This window comes from Nyctibius grandis, chromosome 7 (genome assembly GCF_013368605.1).
Source record: "Nyctibius grandis isolate bNycGra1 chromosome 7, bNycGra1.pri, whole genome shotgun sequence".
NCBI lineage: Eukaryota > Metazoa > Chordata > Aves > Nyctibiiformes > Nyctibiidae > Nyctibius > Nyctibius grandis.
Window position 1 is genome coordinate 4,420,303 of NC_090664.1, and position 26,058 is coordinate 4,446,360.

General features: G+C 36.7%; 1 protein-coding gene across 4 annotated transcripts in view; it reads right to left on the reverse strand.

Annotated features, from left to right (window-relative positions):
• The window catches only part of BBS9 (Bardet-Biedl syndrome 9), a 345,480-nt gene that overhangs the window by 247,139 nt on the left and 72,283 nt on the right, over window positions 1-26,058 (reverse strand). For all 4 annotated transcript variants that reach the window (XM_068405604.1, XM_068405603.1, XM_068405605.1 and 1 more), the window contains 3 exons: window positions 9,090-9,271; window positions 5,718-5,794; window positions 1,818-1,871 (listed from right to left, as the gene is read on the reverse strand). In XM_068405604.1, coding sequence (XP_068261705.1) covers window positions 1,818-1,871; window positions 5,718-5,794; window positions 9,090-9,271 — 313 coding nt within the window. The remainder of the gene's footprint in view (window positions 1-1,817; window positions 1,872-5,717; window positions 5,795-9,089; window positions 9,272-26,058) is intronic.

Sequence of the window (26,058 nt, forward strand, 5' to 3'; positions counted from 1 at the left end):
GTTTGGTTTTCTGCTACATATAGGAGCCTGAAGTGAAGAATCCTCTTATTCAGAAACTTTTGTCAGAAGTATCTAATTTTATTAAAACTTTTGACAGGCCTATCATTAGTGCAAAATTAAATTTAAGAAAATAATTTTAATATCAAAATAAGTGTCACAAATTCTGGAAGTTTTTTTAGAGCACAATGCATTGCCTACAGATTTTTTGGGTACAGTGATCACCATTACAATGGCCAAATAATATTCATTAGTAAGATTACTTTGCAGAAAACATGTAAGATATACATATACATCGGTTGCAGTTGTGCAAGAAAATATTTTAAAGTTTATCAAAATTGTTCTCAACTTGTCCAAATTCAGTGGTTAAGTTCAAATTAGTCTGACAGGAGTCACAACATGCAACCATAATGTACAATTATTTCTTAATTTCATAAGAATCAATGCTTATAACTTTGTAAATATTAAAGAATTGAATCCATTAATTAAAAGGACTTTTCCATCAACTTCAATTAATTAGAATTGAGACATATGAAGATCAGTTAAACGAACTTATCAAAGGAAAAATATTCTGAAAAAAATTGAATGCATAACTCCTACATTTACTATTTTTGTTTCATTAAAAGATGCATAAACAAGAAAACAGAAAAAGAATTATAAATTCTTCCATTAAAAAGCTTTTCAAATATATAAACACATCCATGCTCATTTTAAAGTGTTTGCCACTGGCCTTACAATAGCAATAATGAGCAGATAAGGGAGAACAATGGGAATTACCTGTGTTCCCAATAATGAAATCATAACCACTCTCCAAAAATTGAATTTGGCAAATACAAACACAATACCTTCCTCTGTAATAACTCATTTATACAATATATTGGCTCCAATGTAAACTCAAAGCTGACAAATTCATACCTTTCCAGAGGTAATTAAATTTATATTACATATTTTAAGGTACCCTTATATTCACAAACAGCCTGATTCAAAGTCCAGTGCTGTTCAGCTGAACTTCTTTGAGAAAAACTCTCACAGACTATCGGGATTAGGATTTCATCCCACATTTAAAAATGCAGAGAAAGATGTTGGACCAAGTACAACTAAACCACACTAGTGTCAGGGAATCTGGTTCAATAAATAGTCCAGTTACCCTATGAACTTTTCACTCAAGACAAAGGGAGAACTTGCAAGGTTCTCAAAAATAAGGCTCCATTGATGTTCTTAGAAGATCCTCTCAAACTCAGAAATCAAAATCACAATCCTTTCTAGGTAAGGCTGAGGAGACTTGCACAGATACGCATGCACACACACACTCACACTTTCTTTAGAATCAGTTACAGGCAGCAGCTCTCCTGGAAGACTGCAATAATGTCAATTTTCAAATTAGAATTTCTGCATTTTTTTTTCACTAGCAAAAGCTATGAAAGTCCTTTTACAAAAGAAAGTCTATTTTTGTTTACTGACAATTAAAAAGGCAGCTGAACATAATAAACTTCACATTTCAAGTAACCAAACATTTATTGCCTTTGAAAAGTGTTGGAAAAATTTCTAGAACTTCAAAACCACCTTCATTCCATCCTAATAATGTTTGTGTCTGCTTCTTGATAAGCCCATCAAAAATAAAACTCCAGCCCCTTTCTGACTTGAACAGGCTTGCTAGAACAACACCTTTTTCACCTTGAAAAAGAATTCAGTATATATTGCATTTCAAATTTTACTCATTTTCATGATCTACATGAAATACACAGAAAGTGACAGGTTTGTTAAAATTTGCCTCTTCAAATTCACTATTTGAATGCTCCTGTTTGAGTTCAGCACAGTACCTTTACTGTGACTGATGGCACTGCCTCTGCTTTTACCTCACTGTCAATGGCTTGCTGTGAAGAAAAAGATGAAAACAGTAAATTCAATATCACACATGAATGAGTGAACACAACGAATGCAATATTACTTTCCTGCCATGAACCTGGTAAACAGGGAATTAACAGTAAAGGACTGATCATTCCTATGACAGATTAAAATACACAAAATACATTTCTGAGTTCCTCCTGAAAATGTAAAGCCTCTGTTTGAAATTGCCTGCAAAAAGGACAGCAAAGGATCATGAATGCTGTGTATATAAGAAACTAATACACTCTGATGAATATATGAATATTTTAAACTGTTTTGTTTGGCACATTACTTTCCCCTGTATATTTATTTAAATTCTGGAAATACCTTCTGTTATTCAGTAGGGAAAGGTGTCTTCCAATCTGCCCATATATTATACACACACCATAGTATATTCTATAAAAATCATCACACACTATCTTGTAATCAGAAATACATAAATGAAAATTATAGCAGGCATCTTGCTACTGCTAATTTATATTTCAATAGGCAATTCCATCTAATTTAAAATTCATATTGACGTTGCAGTCTATTTTAATATCTTATTTTATGCTTATATTTCATTTTGCAACAGTTCAGTCCCTACAGTTTAAGAAAATGTTCCTGTTTAAATTATTTTCAAGAAACACTTCACTTCTGCTATGATACCAAATTACTGACTTGAACTTATACCTTCACATAAGAGAGTAAATTAAGAACAATCTGATGTCCTCTACCCACCCTCCCTTTCATCCCAACCTGCCAGTATAACGTCACAGAATCACAGAATCAATCAGGTTGGAAGAGCCCTCTGGGATCATCAAGTCCAACCATTGCCCTGACACCACCATGGCAACTAGACCAGGGCACTAAGTGCAATGTCCAGTCTTTTCTTAAACTCCTCCAGAGATGGTGACTCCACCACCTCCCTGGGCAGCCCCTTCCAATGGCTAATGACCCTTGCTGAGAAAAAATGCTTCCTAATGTCCAACCTGAACCTCCCCTGGCGAAGTTTGAGGCTGTGTCCTCTTGTCCTATCACTAGTTGCCTGGGAGAAGAGGCCGACTCCCACTTCACTACAACCTCCCTTCAGGTAGTTGTAGACTGCAATAAGGTCACCTCTGAGCCTCCTCTTCTCCAGGCTAAGCAACCCCAGCTCCCTCAGCCGTCCATATCTGCAAAGTTCCTAACAATTCAGGGAGCTGGTAATCTCTCTGGGTTCTAGAAATAGGACTTTCATTTGTACAATGTGTATCTTTTTCAGTTAAAAAAACCTCAGCTACTTTCATACTGGCTTGTCATGCCTCCTGTCTCTGGTGACCAGTGGTTGATCCTGAAGCACAGCAGGGGTGCAAAGAGGTTGATCCTTATCATATTCAGCTTTCAGAAATCAGTTGGACTTCCTGGATCAGAGGCTGTACACAGGAGGTGGTGTGAAATAACCAGAATGGTCCTCTGCTTGCTTATCTAATCCATTTAAATACATCTACATCCTCTCTGCTTTTACCACACACATCACAATTTAAATCTTTTCACAAGTGCAGAAGTAATATCTGCAAGCCTGTAGTTTCCAAGATCACTGCAGAAACCTCAAAATTGTTCCCATATCTCCCCAGAGAACTTATCAGACTTTTCCTTTCTAGATGGCTACTGAAGGAACCCCCAAGGAAAGCCTACTACACAGGCAACTAAGATATATGGACTCCATTTATATATGGAGTTACTTACATATGAAACAGACCATTTGCATCCAGAAGGTTGAGCAAATGAGCACAGCAGCATTAGAGCACTCTATAGACCTAACAGTTCTAAGTGTTGTAAGCAGATTATTGCACCTAGCCAAAACCACATCACGCTGTCCTTTTCTCCACAGAAAAGTGCTAGGACACTAGCACATATTGTAAAGAAGTTCCATTATCAAAGAATAATAGTAGTAGAGGTAGCAGTAGTAATAACAGAGTTTAAATAAACATATCAAATATATATATAAAAGTATTAAAAAGCAGCTCCTGTGTATTTTGTTTAACAGTAAGTAGCCCTGAAAATCAGTTTTGCAGAAATTAGTGGCCAGAACTTACTAATTACAGATGTTCTAGTGCAATTAGTACATTCCAAAATGTTAAAAAGTCTTAAGTGACAATATAAGCTCTCCTGAATCTTAATTTGAATTAATTTTTATAAACTACATATGTATACAAGACAACTAAACTAATTAGGCTGCAACACCAGAGAATACTGAATGATGCCTTTCCAGAGAAAGATTATTTCTTACAATGCATCTTTGAGTGATAGCCTTTTATGAGGACATAACCCGGTGGATAGATGATGGTAGAGCAGTGGATGTGGTCTGTCTTGATTTCAGTAAAGTGTTTGACACGGTCTCCCACAGCATCCTCGCAGCTAAACTGGGGAAGTGTGGTCTGGATGATCGGGTAGTGAGGTGGATTGTGAACTGGCTGAAGGAAAGAAGCCAGAGAGTGGTGGTCAATGGGTTGGAAGCCTGTATCTAGCGGAGTCCCTCAAGGGTCGGTACTGGGACCAGTACTATTCAATATATTCATTGATGACTTGGATGAGGGAATAGAGTGCACTGTCAGCAAGTTCGCTGATGACACCAAACTGGGAGGAGTGGCTGACGCACCAGAAGGCTGCGCAGCCATTCAGAGGGACCTGGACAGGCTGGAGAGTTGGGCGGGGAGAAATTTAATGAAATATAACAAGGGCAAGTGTAGAGTCCTGCATCTGGGCAAGAACAACCCCAGGTATGAGTACAAGTTGGGGACAGACCTGTTGGAGAGCAGCGTAGGGGAAAGGGACCTGGGGGTCCTAGTGGACAGCAGGATGACCATGAGCCAGCAGTGTGCCCTTGTGGCCAAGAAGGCCAATGGCATCCTGGGGTGGATTAGAAGGGGTGTGGTTGGGAGGTCAAGGGAGGTTCTCCTCCCCCTCTACTCTGCCCTGGTGAGGCCGCATCTGGAATATTGTGTCCAGTTCTGGGCCCCTCAGTTCAAGAAGGACAGGGAACTGCTAGAGAGAGTCCAGCGCAGAGCCACGAAGATGATTAAGGGAGTGGAACATCTCCCTTATGAGGAGAGGCTGAGGGAGCTGGGTCTCTTTAGCTTGGAGAAGAGGAGACTGAGGGGTGACCTCATTAATGTTTATAAATATGTAAAGGGCAAGTGTCAAGAGGATGGAGCCAGGCTCTTCTCAGTGACATCCATTGACAGGACAAGGGGCAACGGGTGCAAGCTGGAACACAGGAGGTTCCACATAAATATGAGGAAAAACTTCTTTACGGTGAGGGTGACCGAACACTGGAACAGGCTGCCCAGAGAGGTTGTGGAGTCTCCTTCTCTGGAGACATTCAAAACCCGCCTGGACGTGTTCCTGTGTGACATGATCTAGGTAATCCTGCTCCGGCAGCGGGTTGGACTAGATGATCTTTTGAGGTCCCTTCCAATCCCTGACATTCTGTGATTCTGTGAGTGGTTCGTGTATTCTATCTTTAAAAGACCCACAGGGTGACATTTCTACTGTTTCCCCCCCATGTTATTAACTGCTCACCATTACAAATTCTCATCACTACAAAGTTATTCAAGATCCTAAGTCCTTGTTCACTTATGTTTGCTTAGCCAAGAATCTAAAGGTCCCCAGACAGAAGATACTAAATTTTAGTAATACTAGTTAAAATCAATAACAGAAGTATGTTTTAATTGATGGAAAACTGGGGACTATGCAGAAGCTCAATCCCACAAATATAAACACGTAGTAATCACTGTCCATGATCAACCATTATTTACTCATGTACGAAACCAATGTTTTCAGAGTAATTTCCTTTTTATACAGGTACATACAGATTCTGCATCCAAATCAGGCGAAACTTCTGCTGTCACAATTAGATCCCTGTGTTTTTCAGATTTGGGTAAAATATCTGAAAGAAAAGGTAAATCATCTCTCCTTTAACAAACATGCAGCTACATTTCTAAAAATAATACAATTTCAACAGCATCAAGTTTCAGACTTACATCATTACACCTACTAGTGTAAAGGAAAAAAAATAACAATGCATATGATTTTTGACCAAAGAAACTTCCCAATTTTATAAGATTTCTACAGACAACCTAGACCTGGATCTCATTCTGGATTTCTCATTCATGTATGAAAAAGGATTTAGATGCATCCTATAACAAGATTTTACACCTACTATCCATGAACTTCAGAGACTGTAAGGAATTTTTAAACTTTTGCCCTCACATACATATACTAATACACCTATAACAAGCAACTATCTCCAAAATACACACCACGTATCTCATGGCACTTTCATCTAAATAATTTCATAATTAATATGTTAGATACAGAAAGATTCTGTGCCTAATAGTGTAAAATTAAAATAGATTTTAGAAAGTCCCCTTTATAAGAAGGTACATCAAAGTTTTATGTACAGAACATTATACGGGGCTTGGTTACAATATATTACCTGATGATTTCCAGGACTGCCAACATAAAAGGCAAAGAATGCTACAAACTCATTTATATCCATGATATAAAACCTGATGCAGATTCACACACTTAAAGAAAGCCATAAGGATTAAAAGCTTGGCACATATATATATATTTAATGAAGAATTACATAACCTCCTCTTAAGAGTCCAGAAGTCCAGCTCTAAGGTATTCATGTTTTTCTGAAAAGCACTTTTATATCTTAATACTAAATGTACTGGAAAGAGAAAAACCCAAACAGGAAATGTATAGTACCCAAAGTAACAAACAGTAAAGACTTAATTTAAAGGGGAAACTAACATATTAATTGAATAATTGAGAGCATGAGCACATTCAGAAAGCTGCAAGAATTTTATTACACAGAGTCCTGAAAATGACCTGGAATTAGTAGGCAGCACATCATCTCTTTCTAACACGAGGTCAAGGGAAAAGATTTTGATAAAGACAGAAAATAAGTTTTCTTTTTCTTGTGCTCAGAGAAAAATGCCTCCCTTTAGTAAAGGAAAAAAAAGCAAAACCAAAATATGTTCCTTCAATACCACCTCCCAAAGAAGCCTAGGCCTGTTTCATACTGCCACAATTGCACTCAACTGGTTCTGCCAATTACACATAGATCAGCACAACCCATTCCACTTGTACAAACAAGAAAATATCTTCCTTTTCTATCCCTTCTTAACCATTTCTCTTCAGGTTGCTTCTTCAAGTTAACTATGATGCAACTTCGCTCATACAGTCATTTTTCTATTAGAAATAGCATAGAGATCACAACCAAAGTTTACATATAAGTATCAGCTTTTTGTTACTATTAAACTGAGCCAAAACACCTATGTTTAATCACTTATGTCATCCAGACTAATTTAACATTAGACTTAAGTTACTATAACAGTTAAGATTTTAAAATATTTCATCAGTTTCTAACGTAAATCTTTATTCTTCAAAATGTATAAAACAGCTTAAGTTCAACAGTTTAATGGTCAGCACTGGACATAAATACATTCATGGAAATAACTACCCTAAGTTTTTTTAATACGATGATCTAATTCTAAATACCTTCCATGTTTGGAAGTCAAAATGAAACAAAGAAAAATTCTTTCCATGTAAGGGTAGATACTCGCAAAACAACATAAGCTCTTACTACACAAACGTGAATACAAAAGACAGAAAAGTTAATGGCTCATTTTAAAGATCATGCTTAGGAGTAACTTTATGGTGACCAGTGTTCAAAAGTGTTTTGTATTCAACCAGACATGTTTAGCAGTAATTTAAGACTTAGCTAAAGTTCTAAGAAAAAAGCCAAAATGAAGTAAAGCCAAAACGTCCAAAACTGAAAGGCATTCTTCATAAGTAAAAGTTCTGTTGTAAAAAAAGGTTCTCACAAGTTTCACATCCAGTTAAAGCCAAACAACATCATCAGAGCAACCCTCCACAACGAAAAGAGCATTCATAAAAACTCATCTGAAACCACCACTGTAACACCTTAGATTAGATTAGAAAGATTGAGGAAGGGAAAAAATTAAGAGGAATAGTTAATCAGAAAGAGATCAATAATATTGACACAAAACTTGTCAACCATATCATGACAGTTACTAGACGAGTTATAAAAGACAGTTACATTTCCTTTCTCTCCCTCCAGATCTTCCACACAATATGTTAACACTAACAAAGAAAAACTGATTCACTTCAAATACTTATAAAAAAGTATTTTTTTATGGGGTGTAAAAAAAAGAAAAATAAAAATCAATGGAATTTACCCACATCTATATGCTTAAATAACCAATTACCGGATTTGTAAAATTAAAAAAATTACATTAGTCTATCACAGTAATGGACACAGTTATATGCAATTACAAAAAAGAAATCTGAGTTGCAGAATCAAGCTCACAACTGCAGATAAATAATTCCTTATTTTCTAGGAATTTCAACTGTGAGCTTTTTCGCTCCCTTTTTCACCCAGAAACCCATGACTATTTCTTTAATGCATTTTAAGAACATGCTATCACCAGGAAAAGTTTTTAATTGGTTCTTTCTATTTGTCTAAGATTTTTCCAGTTTCCTGTGAAATCACATGCTTACAAATCCCTGTATAAGTCAGATACACTGTTTAAAAACTCAGTTATGAAAACAAACTTTGAAGGATCTCTGTAGAAATTACGTGCCCTTATTTGAACAAAATCAATGCAAGTTATTAGCAATGTATGTAAATTCCATAGTTTATCACAACCAGTTGTTTGGGTTTTGATATCTCTCACTATGTTCTTCAAATGCTTTAACTTCTTTCAGAAGTGATTGTAACAGAAAAGTTGTTTTAACAAAAGTCATTATTTGTTAGTTGCATGACTTAAGAAGCCATTTGTAATAATAAAACAGAATTTGGCTATACTTTTGCTCTCTGGGAAGCCTAAGTATATCAGACTGTTGCTGTCAGTTTTTTCTCTAAACCCTTGGCACTAGTGAGAATTATCTGCAATCTGACTTAAATATCTTGAAAGTTCCAAGAGGCATTACAAAAATACAAAGAAAAAACTCTGTATCCAATGGCCTTACAGTCTAGGATTTTGTTTGTATATTTTTTTTATTAAAACCTAAACTTTATGAAATATTACATTTCCTACAGAAATTTAATTATGGTTAAAGAATGAAAATAAAATAAAATATTTTGAAGTGCTAAAAGTGAAGTCAGGTGGTTAAAAGTATGTACAACTATAGAAAAGGAAGAAGCATACCTTGTGCTTTTGTGGCCTCCTTAATGATTTTCTGAAGCTCTTTCATTTCAGCTTCGAATTCTTCATAGTTTATTTCCCTAGAATCAACCCTAGGAGCCTGGAAGAGTGAAGGATCTGTTCCAAGGTAGGAACATTGAAGATGCCCATTGTCACTCAGAGTGACTATAACACCCTTCAAGTCTCTGCATAAAAAAAAAATAAAGCTCATTAAGAAATTGGGAAGAATCACAGAAGCAATAACATTGAATTTATGCTGCTTCTATTGTCCCATCTACAAATAGAAATTCCTGTTTTTAATGAGATTCTTTGACCAAAAGAAACCAATATTTATTCTTCAATACAGATGTGTTTATTAATATTGCTGCCACTTATTGCAATCACACCTAAGAACCAATCCGTGCTAGATAGATGACTAAAACATCACCCAACTATCTCAGAATCTGTATAATCAAGATAGGTAAAGGAAAGGATCAAAAGAAACAAGCTCAGTAGACAGTACAGTTTAACCTTTTTGCTCACAAATTTGTTACTTAATTTTTTTGAAGTGTGGATATTCAGGTTGGTACGCAGGAAGAGGAATGAGCTAAACAGAACACCAAGAAAGGGAAGGGATGCGTTAAAAGAAATCACGAACAGATGGAATGGGTTCACAGTGAAGACAGTAGCAGGACTTTGATGGCATCAGTAGCACCCCTAACCCATTCTTTGGCTGCTACTGCAGCTACTCTGCTGGCTTCAAACCCTGGCTGGCTCTTCCCTGCAGTATCTTTCTGAAAGGAAGCCACATTGATCCAGAACATTCCCCTTACACTGCTCTGGATCAATACAAATGAGTGTTTTATTAGCTACGCTATAGTTTCCTTTCTCTCAAGGGAACAGTACTTCATTGAACTTACTCCTACAAAAGTCACACTCATTTTGTTTATCTGATCATGTACCACACAAATACAAGACGTAGGAAAGTATTTAACAAATTACAAGACAACATTTGTGTACTGCCAACATTTTACTTAACTTGAACATTACTCCTCAACAGAAGAGGAACTGAACAGTAAAGGAAGACTAACATAGATGTTAACAGCAAAAGTTAGGAGAAAGCTAACTTTCATTTCATTTTTTAAAATGCTCACTCTTAATTAAATTAAAAGCTTGTATTTATTTTCATGATCATGAGACAACACATTCATACCAATAATTTGCTCTTATTCCGTATTTAATATCTTATAGCAGACATTGCTTTATGTGACAGTTGTATTGGATGCTAAGGCAAAGACAGACCAAATTTAATTCTTAGATATAACTTAATTTTGATAAGAAAGCCTAATGCACTATCACACTAATTAAATCCATGTAAAATATTTCATTTATATAAGTGTTCAAGCTATAATTCATACAGAATTAACAAAAACTCTTTTAACCTACATACACTGATACCTTTCAAGCGTCTCCTCTAGTACAATCCTCATTAAAAACCAGGTAGCTATATAAGAAAATAGAATTCTCTGGTTTCCTGTGTTGTCTTGTAGCATGGCTCCAGTACACACAGAGAGGAAATCCCATTCCACACTTTTCCAGGGTAATAGTAATTATGAAGGCAAACAGGTGTCACAGATTATTTTTTGATAACTAATCGTCCAATTGGACAGTCCAAAATGCCTTTTTACAGAATGCTGAGGCCACAATCCCAGTGTCTGTTTCACAACTGCAATCGAATATTCTGGAAAAACGACGCTGTAACTGAGGTCACCTGAACTCTGTACAGTTATAACTGCATACAGAAATGAAGACCCCACTGGGCACTATACAAATAAGTACTTGCTGCAGGTAAGTTTGAGCTTTCTCTTTCTACAGAAAGTAATTTTTACTCAGTGAATGAAATAAAACTCCTGGTTGAACTATGAATGTATGGAAACCGGTTGGGGTTTTTTTCAGACAACAGGTATCTCCAGTTAGTCCTTTGCTTCAGGTAGAACATGCAAATCTGAACTGCCTTCTGGAATAGAACACACATAATAGGGCTCAAAACACACTGTCCCCCTTATATAATGTATAAGCTCATCTTAAACAGAAACAGTCTTCTCTTTCGGACTACTGTTCTTATTGTCACAGAAAAGCTTCCAGTTACCACCACAATTTTTAATATACATTAATATTCACTACAAAAACTAAGCAAACTGTAATAGGAAGCTGTCTTTGTGAGCACCATAAGGCTGGAGATGCCAAGTCTTCCCAAACAAATACTTTAAGAAAATAAAGTAGAAGACTTAATACTGATTTTCAATGTACACATCCAGTAGCCATGTTAGCAGCCGTCCTGTGAATGTGATGGCCTGTGACCTGTCAGCTTGGGGTTTGCACCTGTTATTTCTGACAAATTGTAAACTCTCAATCCAAAGTGAGAGGAAGCAGAACTAAGTTCTGCGGTGTTCGGGCCCCGCACTTCAAGAAAAATGTTGAGGTGTTGGAGCGAGTCCAGAGGAGGGCGACCAAGCTGGTGAAGGGTCTGGAGGGTCTGACCTACGAGGAACGGCTGAGGGAGCTGGGGTTGTTTAGCCTGGAGAAGAGGAGGCTCAGAGGTGACCTTATTGCAGTCTACAACTACCTGAAGGGAGGTTGTAGTGAAGTGGGAGTTGGCCTCTTCTCCCAGGCAACTAGCGATCGGACAAGAGGACACAGCCTCAAGCTTCACCAGGGGAGGTTCAGGTTGGACATCAGGAAGCATTTCTTCTCAGAAGGGGTCATTAGACATTGGAAGGGGCTGCCCAGGGAGGTGGTGGAGTCACCATCTCTGGATGTGTTTAAGAAAAGACTGGACATGGCACTTAGTGCCATGGTCTAGTTGACATGGTGGTGTAGGGGCAGCGGTTGGACTCGATCCCTGAAGTCTCTTCCAACCTGGTTGATTCTGTGATTCTGTAAGCATGAGTCCTGGTTTCTCTGGCTGCTGGAAATTTGTTGCTGACTACAGTCAGTTTCCTTGCTCAGGACTGGATCTGTTGTTGGAATTACATGCAGAACTACTCATCCTAGTTTTCTTATTTCCAAAAACCTCTGTACAATACACACCTGCGCTACAGTTACAGAATTCTGGATGGCACGTGGAATAAATACATTTGGCTAACCCTGAGATCTGTATATGAACAACGCAAGGAGACAAGACTATTGTGAATATTTGGACCATAACACAAGGTATGCAAATAACTAAAGCATAGGACTTTGCTTAATGCCTGCCAAGTGTTTGCAAAGAACTTTGCCATACTGGCCATGGGTGCAACAAAGTCTTTCGAAAAGGAATATTGTTGAAGCAGATGCTACATTGCTACCAAATACACTTTGCTATTTAGTTACAGCAAATAATGAAGTTGTTAAAAAAAAAATGGGACAACAAGAGAAACTGCATCATGAGCTTGTTCCACAACTGGAGAAAGAAAACTGGCACCTGAAAATAAGACAATTTCTAAAATTCTCCAGCAATGGCTTTGGACCATCTTAAAATTTCTTTCCTGAGGCTATGAATCGGTTAAGCTAAGAAGGAAAGACCCACAAGGACATCTGAATGTAAATCAAAAGTGCATGAAGAAATATAGCTACTCTGCTAGCAACAGATCTTTGATGAGACACTACTAAAGTATAATACATTCAAAAGTGGTTTGTAAATACAGTCCTTCCTACATACCTTTAACTTGGCAGTCATCTGCAGGTAATCAGTCTATCAAATGAAATCAACTCAAATCAATGAGGTGATTTTCCTACATAGATTATGCTTTTTTCCACTTCTGAGTTTGTCAGCATTACAGAATGCACATTCAAAAACTTCATCTTAAAATAAACTCATCTCAATCAACTTTCCCATTAGTCATGACATACTTTAAGTCTGCACTAGCTCTGAGACAAAAGCATTGGTTTAAGAAAGCAGCATCAGAAATGACACTTCACCTTTGCTTCAGTTACTGTTCTGCTGGGTCCTAAGAAGACTGTTCAACATGAAACACACACAAATAGAAAAAAGCCTTTTTCAGTAATCTTTCATTGTTAAATCTGTCCATGAATTCATACATCAATAGAAACAATAAGAAAAATATGGGTAACCAGATATAACACATGATTTATAATACATTAATTTCTCTGTTGGAATGTTTGTCAGCCAGTCAAGATTGCTTTGTTTTCTCAAGCTTTTATAACAGTGGTTAAAGACAGCAGGGGGAGGGGGAGCATATTTAGCAGTTTTATAGTAGTTTCCCCACAGCTACTGCACTCATACAATATCCCTGCAAATACCATTACTTCATTTGGCACATTTTGCACACAATCTGGAATTTCAATTACTTGTTAAATTTCTTTTATTATAAACTATTTTTTTTACTATATATCACACAACAGTCAAAGTAATAGCAAATCTAAGGGGACACTTTAACAGTACGGAACTCAAAGTATGAAACAAATTATTCTGGTATCTAAAATAACTTTAGAGTACAAAGCAACTCCTACACACATATGGTAATGATTTGAAAAACTATCTTTTATTGGATTCTGGGTAATAATAATGGCATATGCTTTTTGTAGGTCTTCTCTTACTAAAGAAATTGCTCACAATATAATTCTTTAAGAAATTAAAATGCTTTGCATGTTTCCAGCTATATAATACCAAACTGAACACTCAATAGACTTAGGATTACAGATTCAACTTCTGAGTTCTACTTGAATAAGACAAGCTAAGCCTTGGACAACTCTTAGGACAAGGTCTGGTTATTGACATCATTTACAGCTTTAATTATTTATATTTATAATAGCACATAAAACTTCTACCTCAATTTCAGAAGCAATCTTAATTGATATTACTCATACCAAACATTTTAGAAAACAAGATGCTGTGCAATACAACTTTCAGTCTCTTATTGTATTATTTATGAACTACTAAATTAGGCAACTAATTCCTGAATTGTGCTTAAGCATTTTGAATCGAATTCTCTCCTCATTTTATCATCCTCTGAAGTAATTATATGCAAGAGCATAACTACAATAGCACTTTTTAGTTCAGTGCTTTTGAAAACTCACCTTTTTTTAAGTTTCACTACTATTTCATGTCATTCTAGCTGTAACTGTGTGAAATATTTGATAAAATGCTGAAGGAAGATCAGACTAGGAATAATAAACTAAGAATTTTCTAACATGAACTAATAGGAGTAAAAGTCAAAAGCCTACCTTAATAAACACACACTCTGAAATGACCGTCAGCTGAATATTTAAAGTATACCTGGTACAACTCAGCATCAGCTATCACCAATTTTTAACTGGGTTTGGGTATCTGTGGAGCACCCTCAGGCTCCTTTGAAAACCTCTGCCTCATTAAAAAAAAAGTCTTTGTTCAACTTCACATCAAACGTAATACTTGAATGTGTAAGACTTCCCCATTCTGCTACTACACATGAAAACCTATAATCTGTTTGCTAAAATTCTTTTAAGGCTATTTATATTATGTATTTAACATGTTCTGCACACTCCGCAGAGAGTATGCAAACATATAATGTAAATATAATGTTCAATTATAATTGTTTAACAATATGTAAGTATATTGAATATCATCAAGTGGTAAATAATCTGTGCTGTTGATTTACAGAAAAGCATTCTTCATCTTTCCCATCTGTGTGATAGTTTTGGATTGCTGATCGTAACAGAACATCAGACAAATCTAGCTAAAAAAATTATGAAATACATGTAAGAGGAAGAGGGAAACGAAACATGATTTCATCTTGATAACCAGTGGAAGAGCAGTTAAAGAGAAGTTATGACTAAAACAACAGGTCAACACCTATCCCCTCTTATAAGCACTGAAATCCCCTGTGAGTCAGAACTGAATAAACCCTGAATTTGGTCAGTGCCTCCATTTTGAATGCCTGAAGGATTCTCCAGCTTCCAGGTCTTATATAGTACGTTCGCTCTCTAGTTGGGAGTGAAGACATTTTCACTAGCACCTTCACATGGTGACACCACACACCAAACCAGCAAACTAGCACCTTACTTCATGACAAATTCAGACAAGTCTTTAGCTTGTGTAGTTTTCTGTTTGAAAGAGACTCTTTGCCTAAAAGCCCAAATGCCATTCAGCAACCAAATAAAAAGGAGCACCTTTCACCAAACAACAAAATGAAAAAAAACAATGGAAATTAATTGTTTATACTTTTACTGCCAAGCTAAAAACACACACTACTCACAAAACTTGGGGTAAGGGGTCTTTTCTGCCAGACCACTACTGCCACCTGCGGGGCTTTCACACAGGAGAGCCCTAAAAGGTACCATCTCACATTAAATGAAGCAGGGTTTTTTTTTTCTTGACAGGGTTAGTATAATAGCTTGACAGTTTAAACGTAACAGAATCTTAACGGGTTAATATTTAAAAATGCATGCAGAGGGACACACATCCATGCATGGCATCATCTTCTGCTTCCTTCAGGCAGGGAACACACATACTGGTATAGGCAGGCTCGACACGCGATTTAAGCTCATGCTACAAATTACACATAAAATTAATTTTTATCTGAAGGATTAACCAATTTAGTTTCTTGTTGTGTTAAATATAAAAGCAAAACTATTTAAAAAGCAGTGAAAGTTTTATTAAAAATTAAAGTAGCCAGCTACACAAAATGCAAATTTAAAGTAAAATTACTATTTGTCACAAAGTAGAATAAAAATATTCAGAGTGATGAGACAGGTCTCCAGAAATATATGATCTTGCTTTAGGTAAAAAAAACAAAACAAAACAAAAAAAACAAAACGTGAAGAGCTCTGAAGTAGAATATATTCAAGGAAAAGTGCATAACTTCCACATTGCATTTCTTATCATCACAGTTCCATATCTAAGACACTTAGTGGCATCACCTAAATTGAAAATGAATGGAAGTACTGATAAGAAAACCTGATTACTTTAAGTAAGAGTGCAGCCTCTAAGTCAGAGCTCCAAATAATAAGAAACAAGAGAAATTACGTTGTACCAGTGTTAGCAGTAAGAAAGATATTAAAACCAACTGTGACACACCTAAAATATCTCCATGCTTCATTCCCTCTTAGAGCTACACCAAGAAGTCCATATTTCTACACTTGTACCTCCTTTGCTTGAAGTTTAAAACCTGTTTCAAGCCCAGACTCCCTCACTGGCAAACAGGTACACAGCAGCTTCCAAAGGCTCTATCAAAAGGCAGCAGCTATGGCATTGTGAATATAGGATCTGGGCGACCTCAAAAGTTTATCCTTCATCTAAACCTTCTCTTCTCCCACTTCAAGATAGTGGTTAGAGTCCATTTCACTCCAGGCAAGCTGGAGAGGCCCCTAGCATCTTTGCTTCCAACAATAAAGAGTTACAGGGTGCTCTACTGAAAAATCTATACTCTAATGGCTTCATACAAGCTAATATTGGACAGCACACAAGAAAAATTAGACTACCCACAGACTACAGAGAGGCTAACAAGAATAACCATGATGTGTCTTTGCCACAGATTTATTCTGAAAGGATTGAATAATTACATAACTAAAAACATTCAACTCAAGTTAACTTCCATCTCTTTCTCCTCACAGTTTGACACAGGGATGTTCCTGTAAGCTTCAAAATTCACCAGCTAATCAGGCAGGAAAAAACTGTATGCTATTACTTTTAACAAGACTTATCATTGTCCCTTCACCCTGTCTTGGAAAGAGAAAAGCTGCTCTTTAAAATCACCTCTGGCACTTTGCACTGCCAGCTGGCTCTCGTTTCCATAGCTTAACATAAATGTCCCACCTGCTGATCCTCATATGAAAAAATGTTTTTCATGTTAATAGTATAATAATCAAGACCTTCAAAATCAACAGCCTTAGACTGTTCATAATAACTGGTTTTCAAACAGGATGTCCTGCACTTCCATGGGCAGAGCAAGTGTCACAATACATCGATAAACTCCAGCCTCCTGCTCAATACCCAACTCCAAGACTGAGTTCAGAACCTCATATAGTTATATTCTACTCTGTCACAACATGAACAGGCACAGAGAAATTGCAGGTTAGCCGAAATAATCCATGCTATTTGTTTAAAAGCAAGTATTTTATTTTAAATACTAGAGGGGGAGTTACTTGCCTTCTTGTTCTTGAAGAGTTAGAATTTCCACTTTTAAGGCTTTCTCTAGAATCATGAGGGTAGGAATATTTTAAGTGTTATTCTAAAGCAAACTGAAACCCTTAAAAAACCATATGACTATAAAAAACAGGCTTTTTGAAAATGCAAATAAGTGACATGCAATAAAATTAGGAGAACTGGCAATATGGGCATGTGCTGCATATCATACAGTAAATACCACTTGAAACTAACTTGCTAGAAAGCCCAGTCATGAATCACAGTATATGCTGGACATAGTATTTGGCACATCAGTGTCTTCTGCAGGATCAGAATCCTACTAAAGTAAAATACAATCACATTCATATTTTGTGGCTAAGCTACACACATTAAAATTATCTCTTCAAAAGACTTTTAAAAAGGGTAATATTTTGTACTGCCATCTCTTGACAATCCAGTGACAATTTAGTGATAAAAACAAATGTAATAATTTTTTTTTCTTAAAAACGTTTCTTTAAAATGCAATTGTTAAGTAGAAAGATTCTTGACTTCTCTGCCTTTAACTTCTCAGATCAGGCAACATTCTTACAGAACATTCAAATAAAAATTTATATATACACATATATATATATAACTGAACAGTTCATACTGTGTGTCATAACTGGCATTGCTTCTGTTACAGTACTACTATACAGAAAAAGGAAAAATCTTTCAACAAACTATAAAGTTTGATGCCTGCAGTTTTCTTTCTATAAAATTGTGTAGTAAGTGCTAAATTTTGCTGGTTTTATACGGAAGTTTTGCCATTTTTATACGGTGATTCTTTAACAGTTATTGTAGCTGTGGTGATGTCAGTTATAATAAGGAATAACAGATGGGCTGGAATGAAGAACAAAGTATTTTCAAGCATCTGGATAGCTAAAAAATTCAATGAGAGGGGTTTTATTTTGACTCCACCCATTATTACCCTATATGTGATTGCACTTTTACACCTTATATACTTAATTCAAGTACAATATTTCTTCATATTTTTTCCAGTTAAATTCAGTTCCTGTTGCCTTTCCACTGTGTGGAAAGCCCAGCTACACAAAGTACGTTCCTCTAACCACCCAATGTACTATGTGATTCTGTGCCATAGAATAAGTTTTCATTTCAAGTTCGTATTTGGACCAGACTAATATTTTCTCACTTGCAAATGGATCACAGATTTTAATTTTCTTTAAAAAATATTGGAAGCTAAAACTTCATAAAGCACTTTTTCAACCAATGGCTGTACAACAGAATTTTGAATTCCGATCTTTTGATTCGCATACCTCACTTAAATTAAACTGATCAGTCTGTTGGGTTACATATGAGTTCAAATCTAGGAATTAATCCTGTGTCAAAACAAAGAATTTAAACACTAGCTTATGTTCTCTTCTTTATGAAGACAAGTTGCTGAATCACAGACTTTATATATAAACTTATTCAGATAAAGTACCATGAAGTTACAAGCATGTTAACTATGTCAGGCTCAAGCTATTACTCATATACAGAGGATAAGTCTTGGTTCCATGAAGCCAGTGAACAACAGTCTTCCAGGTCTTTATACCTCATTAGACAAATAAGTACACAAACCACACACTTCTTACTAGTCATTCTAACATTATGAAATACAGAATCACAGAATCAACCAGGTTGGAAGAGACCTCTGGGATCATCGAGTCCAACCATAGCCCTGACACCACCATGGCAACTAGACCAGGGCACTAAGTGCCATGTCCAGTCTTTTCTTAAACACCTCCAGAGATGGTGACTCCACCACCTCCCTGGGCAGCCCATTCCAATGGCTAATGACCCTTGCTGAGAAGAAATTCTTCCTAATGTCCAACCTGAACCTCCCCTGGTGAAACTTGAGGCTGTGTCCTCTTGTCCTATCGCTAGCTGCCTGGGAGAAGAGGCCGACTCCCACTTCACTACAACCTCCCTTCAGGTAGTTGTAGGCTGCAATAAGGTCACCTCTGAGCCTCGTCTTCTCCAGGCTAAACAACCCCAGCTCCCTCAGCCATTCCTCATAGGTCAGACCCTCCAGATAACTAACAAATCAGAAAATCCAAAAGGAGTATTGTATTAAACATTTTTCTAGAAGGCAAAAAAGTGATTCCATTGATGTATGCTCCAGTAACTGTAAAATTCTTAATTGTTTGGTGTTAGGGTAAAGATGGGATTGTTTTTAAACACCATAAACACAGTAAGTGTCTCTTTCAGTATTGTCTTCCCCTTCAAAACTCAAACTGATTAGCAATCCTGACGTGCAGCAGCACATATCACTTGGGTTATGCTTAAACTGCACTGGAGGTGGTGTAGGGACAATCTCTATTGGTCAAAGTCATCAGAGCAGTAATACTCAGCCTTGCAGTCAGCTGCAGACTAATGGGGACAGCCTGGACAGGAACAGAATACTGGAAAACACAGTAAGCTACTAAGCCATAAAAAACACCCAACCCTTCCTCACATATTCTTTTGAGCCTAGAGTTAAAGCATCAGGAATTTTTTTTGCAGGCATTCATTGTTGCCCATATGGTCCTCAAATAGCCAAGGCCAACAATAACACTGACAGTTCAGAGGTGGCATATCAGAGTATCAAGCCAAAAAACCTTCCCACTTTCATCTGTAAATATCCTTAAGTGGTCAACTCTGCTTATAAAGTATGAATTCCACATGCCTGTAGTAGCAATATGGCAAAACAAAAAGTCAAAGATGGGTAGCAAGAAATCACTACATTCAAGTAAAACAGGCTGGAAATTACTTTTTACACTACTCATCTGTTATGCATGTTACACATACTTCTGTTAGAAAAGATGCAAGAGAAAAGGAAAGAGGCAGCTAAAAGTTAACTAACTCAGCACACAGCAAGAGACTATTGCTTCAGTAAATTAGAGGTCACTGTCTCCACAACAGACTTGTAAGTATTTAAAAATATTGCAAAATACTCTTGTAAATGCACCTGTGTAACCATAACACAAGTGGGGATTTTCCGAGAGACAGGAAAGTGCAGTAGCCATGGCTGTCAGCACCACATGGGACAATACAAATATTCAAACACTAGTTAACATGATTACATAGAAAGTTAATTTTCAATACCTTCACCTGTCAAATAGTCTCTGCTTCTTTATTATTTCTGCAAGGCAAAGAAGGACTCATACAAGAACAACATCAGAAATTTTAGACCTACTGAATTACTTTTTTGTCTTACCAGGAGTAAGAAACTTGGAAACTTGAATTTATTACTTTATGGATTCTATTGAATTAGAGACTTAATCAAATACGTAACAGCATACATCAAAACATGAACCGCTAGTAGCCTATGAGTAGCTGGCTTTAATAGATGGCTGATAAATATATTACTCTGTGATACAGTCTTAATGGGCTGGTGGTTCACAACACTGATGTTAGGAGTTCAGGCATGACCCCTATAGTCAAGCCTGCGGTGATCACGCATGAAAAAATACCTAAGTAAATTTCAAATACAATGCCAGTTGTAGTGCTAGCAATTAGCAGGAAAAAAAAAAATATCACTTTTTGATTGCAAACTGAGCAAAACAGAATCAGTGGTGAAAACATGGAACCCTGTGATATTTTTATGGGATCATTCCTCAGTATAAACCTACTTAGACTTGAAGTTCATAAAGAGTTAAAGTGTGGATAAAGCTTACTAAGTAGCCCTTGCTTGCCATTTTGAACATATAAAGTCTACTTTTATTTCCTGGCTTTTCAACAGTTACTTTTGTTCAAAAAAGAAAAGTATTTTTCCCCATCTCAAATAATGAAAATCTATTTACTAGCTTAGCTCAAGCTAAAAAGTTGGGTTCTGGAAATCTAATCTTTTAAGAAACCCAGAAATTCTTATTCTTTAAAGGTGACAAATTACTTCTGGACAATAAACCTTTCCAGACTGCTTTATATTTCCTCTTCAGAAAACACACTGTTCCATTACCAAGTAAAATGATATTTATCTGCAAATAAACGAAAGTGAAGGCCAGAATTCTAGTAACTTTCACCAACTTGTCCATACCTATCAACCCCTTGTAATAAAAGGAACTTCACATTTTACAAGGCATACACGTCATTTTGTGGGTTATTTGCTTCAAGAATCTTTCTTCCATGAAGAACAGTCCTTCTGCTCACAGATATAGTACACATAAATGCTCACAAAAGAAAGTTGGTTCCCATATTCTAATTCCCAGATGTAGCTCCTAAAAGCAAGAGGCACCACATATGCAAAAGCATCCAATTACCTACAGACAACTAAAGTTTTTTCTTTTGGGTATTTCTAATCAAATACCAATGTGGTTGAAGGCAAAAATATCATTCATTTAAACACAAAGTTCACCGATAAACTGGTGCCTAAGGCAGGAAGAGTCCTCAGTAGATTAGAGGGAAGAATTCTCTTTCCCGTGACACATCCCCTAAATCCTGAGAGAAGGATGGTTTACTGTTAGAACTGTGCCTGCTGATAAATTCCACATGAAATCAACATTTTTTTGCCATATAGATACCACTAGACTTCATTTCTTGATGGATAGTTGAAAGCACAAAGAACCAAAATAGTGACAGGACAAGGGGGAATGGTTTTAAACTGAGAGGGTAGATTTAGATTAGATATTAGGAAGAAATTCTTTCCTGTGAGGGTGGTGAGACACTGGAACAGGTTGCCCAGAGAAGTTGTGGCTGTCCCCTCCCTGGCCATGTTCAAGGCTGGGCTGGATGAGACTTTGAGCAACCTGGTCTAGAGGAAGGTGTCCCTGCCCATGGCAGGGGGGTTGGAACTAGGTGATCTTTAAGGTCCCTTCCAACCCAAACCATTCTATGATTCTATGATAATTAGGGGCAACATGAAATACTGACTTGAAAAAAAAAAAGAGGTATTTGAGGAAGTTTGCAGTCTATTTCAGTTTAAAATAAAAAAGTCAGGCTACCTTTTTAGCATTCACAGGCTTATCAGATATAACTTGAAGGCTGTGTACAAACAAAACCAAGTAGTAAAACAAAGAGTAGTGAACTTTAAAATGTTCAGAAGAAACAAAGTCCCCGATTTAAAGGCTTCATGCATTCCTATTGCAAAAACAGGTTTGTAACTTGGAAGTGATCAAAACAGAAATCCTTTTCCTTTGACTACATGCAAGCTATAATGCTCTATCTATGTGGTTTTAACTCAACCCACAATGGCATTTCAGATGTTTGTGATGGAAACATCCCTGAGGCTAGCAACATGAGCTATTTTGCTTCAGACTGAAAGCACCTTAACATAATGTTCTAGTTTCAGGCCAGCCAGGTCAGAGTAATACTTAGTGCAATTAATCAGCCATTAAAACATGGTACTTTTAGGAACAGCTTTGCCAAGCAAGTTACTGTCAAATAAATAGAAAAGTAGTTGCCTAAGTATTTTAATCTTCTCCAAGGACCTTTTATGGCCAAGCAGATGGAGAAAGTATAATTCAGGCACAGAAAAACAAACACAACTTGTGATAGGCCCTTAAAAAGTGACTTTCTGCTATTTTCTGAACAAGTTATTTCAGATGATTCAGACAAACATAACCCACCTTTTTGATGGGGGAGTATTAAGTCACTTGCCTTTTCAGGGTCAAATCCCTGCCAAGTGGAAAAAAATGACCTTTATATGAGGCACTTTAGCTAACAGGAACTGTGTAAGAACACCTTCCTGTGGGTTTGTTCCCCATACATTTACCTGAATTGAGGGGGGCATGGAGAAAGAAAAATCTAACACATCTCAAGAAGCATAACAAAGCGACAAATTCATAGAACCAGTAATCTGTAAACGTAAGAGATACTGCTCACAAAATTTCCTTTGCAAAGGAGACAGAGGTACAAAGAAGGTCTTAGAAAAGAGGTCTCTGATGAAACAGAAAAATGGAAACTAAAGGGCAAGACAAAAGGGAACAGACTTTGAAGTCAATGCCAAGATATTTATATAATTATGGTGGATACCAAGCAAACACTGCTGCTCACAATTACCATTTCAACTCTGAAAATTTGAGAGGAGTAGGAAGTCTCATAATTCCTTTGTGTAACTTCCCAGATTTCAGCTGTTCTAACTGCAGCATATGGACAGTCTCTCTTCAAACCACTCCAGAAGGGCTTTTTTTGTTGGTCTTTTTTAATCAACTCAGGCAGCACACCTAAACCATTTTCTTCCAAAGTTTCAGCTTCAGTGAGAACGCTTTCGCACAGCCATAACTTTATGGATGACAACACAGAGCATGCAAAAATGTAACTGTCCAAGCAGGCTTATCAATGGGAAGAGGAATTTATGCTGAGACAGTGTCCTAAGCAGTTTAAAATAACACAAATTGTCAATGTAAGTGGTTATATCTCTGAAGCAATCCAGGCAGTTAGGCATGTAGGAGTCTCCTTGACACTAAAAATTTCATAAACAGTAAGTACAACACATTAACAGAACTAGAATATAAACTTTAACAAAGTAAGGGACAAACTTCTATAACAATTAGAACTGAACTTCCAGTTCAGTGATCATAGTTAGAGATCTCCAGGTGAAACCCAGAATAAGATAAACTCAGATTTTTGCCTGTAGTTCAAGTTTCTGATCACAAGATTTATAGGAAATTTTCAAGTTCTTGACACAGAACATTCAGGCTTTAACAGAATGCAAAAAAGTGCAGTTCAACAGCTTAAAAATACATCACTTCTAGAGTGCAGAGACACCTCACCAAAAACGTTATAAGTAATCACTTATCTTTGATTCTATTTTTTCTTGTATATTTCTGAAAATGTGATGGAAATCAAACAGTTTATGCTGGAATTTAATCCCAAATGTTGTAGTATGTTATTATCATTATTTACATACTGATATTGCAATAGGGAAATACAGCATTTCACATTACTGTAAGAGGAAAAAAAAGCAATTCATGAAGAATATGGAGGGGCACACACTAGAAACGCAAGTTACTTAGCTGGAATTCTCCACAGCACTTCAAGTTTATCTTAGAAGTAGACTATCAAGATTATAGAATAAAATATATGACTGCCTTTATGAGGCAATCACTACCCCTGCCCCAAGGGATTTACATAAAATAGCTTCTAATAATGCTCTTCTTATCCAGCAACCCAGAGATATACATTAGAAGTAATAGACATTATGCCAACAAGAAAATACAGGTGAACATCTACGATCTGTAGATACAACTGCTTTCAGAATGCTCCATTTACTTTATATTATTCCAACCAAAGTGGAAAGGATGTGAAAGTAATTAATTGACATACATCATATTTAAGGCACTTCAATCTCTCAGCAGTGTAGGATTAACAGCTCTATGCTTATTAAAGTACTAGATATTATTTATGTTACAGTAGGGCCTAGAGGCCCCAACTGAGACTGAGGCCTCTCCTGAGTGGAGTATTAGAAAATCATTATCACATTGACTCAAAGAATTCCCTTTCAAATTAAAAACATGTTTTGTTAAGCCAAACTACTACCTCTATAAGCTTTACTACAGTTTTTGGTGTTTAGTTCATCTTTATTTTTAATGTCAGAAAGGAGTACAAGCATACTACATATTTTTATTTAGAAAGACAGAAGCATAGCTGTGAAAGACGTACGACCCTAGACTTCTCCCTGCCTTTCAGGCCCTTGGGTCTAGACACACAGACATTCCTTCATTTATCAGTACCTGTATAAAGAGGTTTGTATAACTAGACTGCTGTCTCTCCACCCTCTACAGAACAAACCCCCACAACAAACCCCAGCATGAGTAGGTCTGTGGGAATTCTGAATCTAACTAGCTAAATGGTCTGGGACAAATTAGTAGGCTCTCAAAATTCTCACTAAGACCAAACTCTTGAGTGTCAAAGTTCACACAGAACATACAGAATCTGCATAAGCTTCTTGGAGTCATTATTGAAACAGATGGTTCAATAATATGAGTTCCCAAACAAATAATTGTATATACAAATGTTAGTACAATCTGCTGTTGTAAAAATCAATGCCTTTTTCAAATTTTTTCTGACACAAATATTTTTTCCAAACTTCAAAAGCTGTATTGTCATAACTTGATTAATTAACTTTTGGTTTATACTAACTAGCCCACTAAGACTATTCTTTATATTTTACTTGTAAGACCTCTTGGATGAAAGCCAGCACAACTGTCTCCAGAGAGTCAAAAAAAAATTATAAATTATTAAAAAATTATTAGGTAACCATGAGTACCCAAAACACAAATATCCCTCAGATTACACTGCACAAGGCAGTAAAGCCAGTTAGTCAGATGTTGCATTTGCATTTGTTATGGAGGTAAAACACACAACTTATGATCAGGTATTCAATGATCCAGTGAAGCAGCCACAAGCCTGCTTGGGAGCAGAAGTAATCTACCTGACAAGGACACTCCTACTGCATCCCCTATGGTCACAGGCACTGGGCAGCCAGCACCCACCACAGCTCTGGTGGCACACAGCACAGGCATAAGCTGGATTGTAAAAACACTAGCTGAACTTTTCTGGAGTTTGCTTATTTCAGTAACAGACTCAGGACAAGTTAGCAATACTTCACAAGTTCTCTACACTCAATCCCCCACCCAACCAGTTTTTCCCTGACCTGTCTTATGTGTATTTTACAAAAAGTTTTGGTTTGTAGCAGTGCAATCCTCAACAATTTAAACCGTTCCTTAATTTCCACAGTTTAACATTGGAGTTTAATAATCTGTTCCAACAAATCATCTCTGGAATTCACACACTCTTAAATGCTTAATAAAGAACAGATTTTTCAGTAAGATTCCCTATTTTCCTGTCTCAGGGAAGGATCTTACCAGATTGCAAAGCTTCACTTTTCATTCTTTTAAAGAAACTACTCCACTGGAGTTATGAGACCCCAGG